The sequence below is a fragment of the Pocillopora damicornis genome, chromosome 2 (genome assembly GCF_964200805.1).
Source record: "Pocillopora damicornis chromosome 2, jaPocDami1.2, whole genome shotgun sequence".
Lineage (NCBI taxonomy): Eukaryota > Metazoa > Cnidaria > Anthozoa > Scleractinia > Pocilloporidae > Pocillopora > Pocillopora damicornis.
In genome coordinates, this window is record NC_142671.1 from 20993893 (window position 1) to 21001865 (window position 7973).

Sequence of the window (7973 nt, forward strand, 5' to 3'; positions counted from 1 at the left end):
TTTCCTTCTTTCCAGGAAGTTTAATTTTTTTCTCATTTCTAAGTTTTCATTAGCGTCTTGTGATATTTTCAGTTGCCTCGATATGCTGTTGCGATTACTTTGGCTTTGGTTTCACAACACTCCATCGAAAAGCACTTTATTGCGAGGTAACGGTGATCCTTAAAAAAAAAAAAAGCCTCATTTTGTTTATTACGACCGATGGAGTAAAGTTATATTGGGTTTCTTCTCTAAAATGGCGAATGAGATTGAAAGTCTTTAACAAGGAAAGAAAAAACGAATCCTCACAGCAAGAAAATAATGGCACAAATAGAGCCTACTGTCTGCATAAATAATTTGGGGTTGAATTTATTATGGAATTTTTTTAAACCTGGCATTAAGTTTAGCCGGGGCAAAGGATAATAAGGAAAAACCAATAAGTACAAAGAGTATCAAAGCCGATCAAAAATACTTACGCATACAAAAAAAAAACTTGGAAAAAAGTATATGAACACTTTCTGACGAAAATTAATGACGTCAAAGCACAATATTGTTTGAATAGTTGTAATTGTGAACGCCAGCGTAAAATGTTAATTATGTTAAAGGCCATGATGAAGCTCAAAGCGTAATTGTTTCATATCTAAACGTCATTTTTGAAGTATGTCATGGCTAAATATCATAAAAACGCTTCTGTAGCAATACTCTTCTCGAGAGTCAGCGAGGAGATCCGATTGGTCAAGTCTCTTCTTTCTCAGTACACCAGATTTATTCCCGATTTATTCCTTTGTCAAACCTCAGTAATGAAAACGTCGAACAGTAGTTATTCAAGGTGAAATTTAAAAATTGCTTAAAACTCATCGTTAAATATGTTTGATCTAGTGTCAATTCGAACACTAAGGAAGGTCAAAAGACAACGTCAGATGACTTTGTCGCCGTATTAACTGTGATGTTTCCAAAAAAGGAAGAGGTATCTTCAACACTCACCATGGCATTGAAACGAGGTTTCTTCCCAAGACAACGTCGTTTTAAATGAAAAGTTAAACGCGAGCCTGAGTGTTGATCTCAAAGCTAAGAGCTTGGATTGCCAGAGCACCATTATGGGAGCAATATTTCGAGATAATGTAGAAATTATAAAATGAATGTTTCACGTCATTAAACAATGCTTGTGTATTAATGATGGTTTGATATAAGACAGCGGGAGAATGACAGATAGAACATTACATCGCAATTAAAAAAGCGTTTTTTTTAAGGGGTGGGGAGTCGGTGGTTAAATTAGGCGATATGACAGTGGAAAACTATCATTATTATCATTATCATTAAATAATTTTCATTATCATTGTTATCATCACCTAACACCTGCGATACTATAGAGAAAAGTTAGAAAACCAATATAATGTAGGTAATTTTTCGTTGAAGTTGTGTTCTTTTTTCTTCATTAATTTAAAGGTTAACTACAAACTCTTGCCCCCTGTAGTTTGGTAGGCAAGAGAACAAGAAGGGTAACACTACTCTTAGTCACTAACGATAACAAAAAGCTGCAAACGAGAAATACAACGTAATAAATTTACTTGCTATTTACACAATAAGATTGTGGTTTCTTTCGATTAAATGAGAACGGTACATCAATATTTCTTGCCCACAGCATTTTCTTTGGCTGTTTTTTTTTACACTGGGCTCAGCCAGGTGCGAAATACACAAACAATAGTTCATTATGCCCCGTTGCCTCCGGCGAACTTCCTTTCCTAGTCTCCTTAATAAGCATTTGGATTCCAGTCAATAATATTCAACAAAAGTCTCTTTTGTCAACCTCTCGAAGGATGTTTCGCGGTGGATTGTGGCCAAACTCTACAATTAATTTTTGAAACAAAAGTGTTCCTCCGCATGCTGAGGAAGCAGAAAATAACTTCATTAATTTTCGTGTGATCGACTTAAAAGCTAGCATATTCAGATCAATCTCGTTAACATGACGTTTGTTTTTATCACGAAAGTAATTAATTTTTACAATAAACGCCTTGATGATACATTTCGCCTTTGTCACTGTACTGCAATCGTGGTAGTTTTACTGAGGTTCACTTCAATGATTGGCTCCTGACTTTTAGAATGATGTACAGGTCTATAGCGTTACCTTACCCACGCGCTGATGCCATTTCCACCTCTGTCCTCAAAGATCACGTCGAGAGCAGTTTTTGCACTCACACGAGCGAATCTGGGAAACCACTATGGATTTCTCACATCCTTCGCCAAATTTCACAGTTTTCTCTTTGATATCTTTCGGTGTACAGCACTGGCATGAAGTTTTAAATCTCGGCTGGCTATCTTCTCGCTCGATGGGAAGTGGGATTGCGTACGACTCACACGTTCCAACACACATACCCAGTTTTACCCTCGTTTTCCTGCAGTTGTAACCATCTTTCACCGAAATTACCTCTTTATATCTTTTATAGCGGCACATGTGCGTGGACGTAATTGGCTTCTGGAAAAGTTGGAAGGCAAGGATGAACAACCAAATCGCAACCAGATGGATATACTTCGGCATTATCTGTTAACAAAACAATAAACATTTCATGCTTTATCTCTTAATTATGGATCATTTTATGTCGCAATACTTCTGGTATGTTAGATGCTTACAGATGGATTAAACATAACGACATTTAGAAGCTTGCATTGCCGTGACAATTGGGTCACTAAACAAGAAAAGCACTTGATTCCAAATAGACACGTCAGCCCGTCGACAGAAGGGCGCCGATTTATGCGAACCTAACCAAAAAACTTCACAACGAGTGCAAAAATCTTGACCCAATATCTACGTGATGCTTTAGCGCTACTACATTCTGGGTTCAAAATATCTGAGTGAGTGGTAAGATAAGCCCTCAGGACAAATAGCCCATCCAATATCTCACAGGTGTCAAACCTTTGAAGTACCTTGTAAAATGTGGGTGAGCACGAGCGGACATAAAGCGTGAGCGAAGAAAAGACGAATTGTCTGAATAGGACTTTGTAATAACGCATATGTTAGTCCACTGTTGGGTGGCGGACGAAACTAATGGGCCAATAATAACCTTTTGTTCATCTTTCACCCTTGTACTGGCTCTCTTTCACGCCTTCAGATTCGCACAACAAACTAGCGGTATTATAACAAATGCAAACAACACAATTTGATACGAACAATGGAAATTTCACACGTATATTAGCACAAGTCAGTCTCTCACAGGATAACCGACAGCAGAGGCACTGCAGTGCCACGACCCGGAACACGGTGATTGTTACCTACTTCATGTGGTGGCAATTTTGCTGGTTTGATGTACAGAGAGACAATACATGCAAATATAAGGTGCCTTATTCTCGTTACCCTCTACCACGATACCTAATCTACACTGAAACGAGAACATAGATCTTGATCACTAACTGCAATAATAATGGAAGCACAGTGTCAAATAAGGATTGATCACAGATCATCAAGTTTTCAAAACATCAGTATATTTAATGATCCCTGGAGGTAAACAAGAACACACTTTTCACTTGCTATTTAAAGAGATGTGTATTGGTTTGTCTGCAGTGTTAAGACCCCTTCGGAACGGCGACCGCGGACAAGAGGGCAGTCCCCCCTGGGTGGAAGAAACGTTTTTTTCCACAAATTTTGAAAATTCAAATTATTTACAGTAAACTGTTCCGTGATTAGTTAAAAGCTCTTCGAGAGCCGAATTGAGGGCCTAAGGGAAAAGTCTAAGTTGAATGCGTGCTGATAAAATGTAAGTTATGCGGATAACAAATCTCTATAAATTATTTTGCAATTTTATTTAGAAGGACAAAGAGGAAAAATGTTCATCTGAAATTGAATTGACTACAAAGGTATACTTCTTATCCTACCACATAAAAGTAATTATTGACTTTTATTATCATTACCATTTTTTTTCTCCCGAACTGTGATCCAATGGTTTGGAGTTCCTAGACAGTTTCTTTTTCTTGTAATCAATTCAAAACCAGCTCATTGTTTTACCAAAAATTTGTCCGCCATATACATGATGACGAACACAATGACAAACATTGTTGATGAGGTTTTAAACGTTGTAATTACATGTCAACCAGTTAAAAAGTAAACAACACAAACCAAAGAAATCCTAACAATTAACAACAAATAAACAAACAAATAATACGCGGGTAACGAAAAACTTAAAAACAAGTAGTCAGCTAGCTCTTTATAGTCAGTGCTGAAAATAGCCAACGAAACAAAGAACTCAAGTTGCTCTACCTTTTGGGGAAAGAAAAGAAATCCAAGTGACAGTACTTAGGAGATGTATCCGTCATGCCAGAAAAAATCAAATTCAACGAAGGAGCCAGTATCTAACGCCTACGATAATCACTTATATTGAGGTCGTAGCTAAGTGTACAACTTAACAACTTAACACGTGCACTGCGGACAAACTTACATAAATACGTAAGTAGACGCGTGAGAAGACACGTGAGTGAAATACGATAATTGACATCACGTTTGCTCCCGCACTCCCGATGATTTTTGGCACGTTTCGTAAGATAAAGCTGAAATGCTCAATTTGCGAGCCTTTTCTTAAACTACTTCACGGCAATCGCAAATGGTGCACTTAAGCTGAGCAGCCTTTACCAATCTTTACAATATAGAGCCACTCAAAACCGTGTAATTACATTGATTTTGCGCTGTTCCGGTGCTTTCAACGAAACGGTTTGGTAAAATAAGGAAAAATCCTAGTGAGTTTTCATCTCACACTTTAGCATGAATTTCGTTCGTCAAAATATCTTTGCATGTTAGGTATGGTTCTGATACAAGCACTTGGAGATAATGGAAGGCTTTAAACCATAGACAAAAAAAAAAAACTGGAATAAGCTGCGCACACAAAATATAGCCGGTTTACATGCCTTACATGTATCTTCAAGTCTAAATGCCAGATCTTAAATGATAAACAGTGAACTTAAATTCTTTCCACACTGACCAATGACTATAGAGGAATTTTTTTCTTATTTAGAACATAACGATTTTTTCTGTGGCTGACGACTTCCTGTACTAGCTGTGCGACAAGAAGTATCAACTAGAGTGAAGGATTCAAACAAGCCATTCTGAAAATTTCATAGAAGCGGCCGTAACAGTGAACCATATATCAGTTCTGCTAGGTAAAAACACTGATAACGAAAGTGACAGAAACTGCTAAAAAGATAGAATCCACCCAAGTTCAACAAGAAAAAAAAGTCCATCCGGCAGAAATCTTGCTCTGATCCACTTCACGTCTTTTCTTTCCCCCGCAATACGCGTCATAGCCTGAACTAATTAAAAATACTTTTCAGGGCCCATTTATATGGTGTGAGTATCCGAGACAATCTTTCCCAAGCCGAGCTAACTTTTCACGTATTCTTTGAAGAATTCAACCAACCGTCCGCATCCTTTAATTTTTGGCTCCCTTGCAATTTCAATCGCACTCTCTCAATTGGATACTTCATGGATACGCGTCAAAGCTTTTATTACTTGAAAATAAATTTAGTCTTGATTGTTTAGGTTCATCTCTCAACACTCTTAACTATCCTAAGCTAATTTGGTTTTATCAGCTGAGTTGACAATGTAAATTGGCCACAACAAAGAGTTTTCTGAAGCTGACGTTTCGCACGTCAGTCCGTCTCGCATCTTCTAATTAGGTACCCCCTCGGAAAGCATTATTTCATGGTTTTATTCCACTTTACCAGAAATTTAATTACGTTCATTTTAGTTCAGTGAGATGAAGAAAAGAAAAAACGAATTCATTAAATGGCTTTTAGTGACACTGTAAACCCTCAGCAGCGCTAAAACATAAATAAAGCACTGAAAACGACACGTCGACCCGAAATTGTTGCGCAGTAACTTACAAGCGTTGGAAGTAGAAGTGATATCTAACTTTGTGAGCAAATCAAGCATCACTTTGTAGATCATCACCTTCGTTTTAACCTGATCGATAGAAGTACAAGATAAACGTCCTCCAACACAATTTCCCTCAAATTTCGCTGTGACTTTTGCCCCCTGGAAAATTAACTTTCAAATTAACAACAAGGTGATGCATATACATTAATGTTACAGGCATGGCAAAAGAACGCGAGAAACGTTTACTGCTGCATTACCAGACTTTGATGTCATTTACTTGGACGTGTTATAGATTTTGGCAATACGAGAGATACCCATATTAGCCTTATCAAGTAAAAACAGGAGATATTTACCTTTCTGAGGTGTCTTGTACTACAACTTCTGATCATGCCCGACTAGAGACTTAACTGTTCCGGCGCTATCGAGTGAAAAACAACGACAACAACTCCGTCAACAAAGATTCAAAAGTGCAGTACCACTCTGTCAAAACTACTAAAGAAAGATTCTTCATCTAATTTCTTAACTGAAAGAACGGAAAAAAGCAAATTCACTTATTTCTCTTCAGCTGAAGAGAACTGCGTGCGAGCCATTGAAGGTCTGTCAGTACGAGGTTCAAGAAATGTGTGAGGTGCTTTTCTCGAAATAAATGGGCTTGATATTTTCTCTCAGTATGTCATAAACGACCAAAAACGAATGCTTTCAAAATGGAGAACAACAATAAAAACGACAATAATAATTGTACGTAAAAATAGTTTTGTACAGTTAGACGTCTACAGTAATCTCGAAGCATAGTTCGTCTTAATTGTAAATGTTTTCACTGCATTGACATATCCCCTTGAACCTCCAAGACGCGAAACAATTTCGTAAAAGTTCTTCCTACCTTTTCGCTCTTCACTTGCGTGATCTGAATAAACGGTAATTACAAAGGCAAACCACAGGCTTACTGTGGGGCTGAGTTCCTTTCAAACCGCGCGATCCAGTTCCGCGTCTCTTGAAGAAGAGCACTGTGCCGGACTCAGGGTTTAAGAAGTCAGTTTACAAATTACGGTACTGAAATGAAGAATTTTGGTCTCATGCGACGGAAGACTCACTTGCGTGTGGTCGTAAAATTTCGTCGTAAGATTGAAGTCAAGTATACTTCACTAAAAGAAGGCTAACCTTAAACGGTCGGGCATTACGGTCAACAACACAACAATGGTTATTTTTCTCTTTAACGTCGAGGTTTAAAACGATAGCCAATGGGGCTTAAGATAATGAACAATACGTCTCACTGTTGCGTGAAATTAAATAGTGGGTTTATTGATCGTGCTTTCTTCCTCTGGTTTAATTTATGTAAAGTAAATGATGTATTCACAGCACGTATCGGTGTGGGAAAATTCTTAAGAGCAAGCCTCAAGAGGCTCAGCCAATTAACTGCCATTGAAAAATGGTGCGAGCAAGTGCTGACATGACAATGTAAAACTTGCAAGACGTTGAGCATGTTTATCCTGTTCTGGATGCTTTCGATGCATTGTCTACATAATCAGTTAAGGATCAGTGAGTGCCAAAGAATCAATACGTCAAAACAAGTTTGCCCCTTTCTTGAGGAAAATGCGCCATTAGAGTACCAGATTTATTCTGAATATACACTGAGAACAAACCGTTGTAGTAAGCTTAGATCGTCACCTTCGATGAAAAGTATGGAAATTGTGGATGAACTTGAAAATCGACATTACAGTTTCTTTTCGAAGACACTCTATACTGTGTTCTTCACCTCAAGTAACAGAATAAAAATAAGTTGAGTAATAACTCCAGTATGGTGTCAAAGCTTAATGAATAAAATCCGACTGAAGTGGTATTAGTTAGGATGGGCAAAAAGGTTAAGATTTAATTTCTTTGCAGTTTCAATATCTTGAAATAGATTGTGGCGAGTAAGGACATCATTATGACATCAACATTGCACGAAAGCCAAAAAAAGGAAACTTGGTAACTAGACGAAAAAGAGTCTGTTCAATGGGGACATGTAAGGTCATCAGAAAATGAATTACAAAGTTTAGAGAAAGTTAGTTTTCGTTTCATAAAAGTAAACAGTTTTGGTGCCTTCAAATATACTTTAAGTGCAATATAATAACCAACAGTGGCCACTCACACGCATTTCAAG

The 7973-nt window shown here is 37.7% G+C and overlaps 1 protein-coding gene and 1 long non-coding RNA gene across 4 annotated transcripts; one reads left to right on the top strand and one right to left on the bottom strand.

Moving 5' to 3' along the window:
- Positions 1–1128: 1128 nt before the first annotated feature.
- Positions 1129–7833, bottom strand: LOC113683942 (uncharacterized). Of its 2 annotated transcripts, XM_089196893.1 has the most exons (4): positions 6714–7833; positions 6187–6251; positions 2107–2515; positions 1129–1860 (listed from the first exon to the last, which is right to left on the bottom strand). In XM_089196893.1, the coding sequence occupies exons 2-3, from the start codon at positions 6220–6222 to the stop codon at positions 2138–2140; spliced, it is 414 nt and encodes a 137-aa protein (XP_089053019.1). In that variant the 5' UTR covers positions 6223–6251; positions 6714–7833; the 3' UTR covers positions 1129–1860; positions 2107–2137. The 2 variants fall into 2 exon arrangements, with proteins under 2 accessions (XP_089053019.1, XP_089053018.1); XM_089196892.1 differs by having other exon boundaries at positions 1129–2515.
- LOC113683945 (uncharacterized) lies at positions 2515–5807 on the top strand. Of its 2 annotated transcripts, none has more exons than XR_016183808.1 (2): positions 2515–3472; positions 4974–5807. It is a non-coding gene; the product is annotated as an uncharacterized LOC113683945 (long non-coding RNA). The 2 variants fall into 2 exon arrangements; XR_016183809.1 differs by lacking the exon at positions 2515–3472 and adding an exon at positions 4525–4698.
- Positions 7834–7973: the final 140 nt, after the last annotated feature.

What these genes read in the sequence shown, in the direction of transcription:
- LOC113683942 (XM_089196893.1), bottom strand. Translation starts at nt 6,222, where the DNA reads ATGATCAGAAGTTGTAGTACAAGACACCTCAGAAAG. An exon ending in GTACAAGACACCTCAGAAAG is followed by an intron (nt 2,516 to 6,186) that starts GTAAATATCTCC and finishes TTTTGTTAACAG; the next exon opens with ATAATGCCGAAGTATATCCA.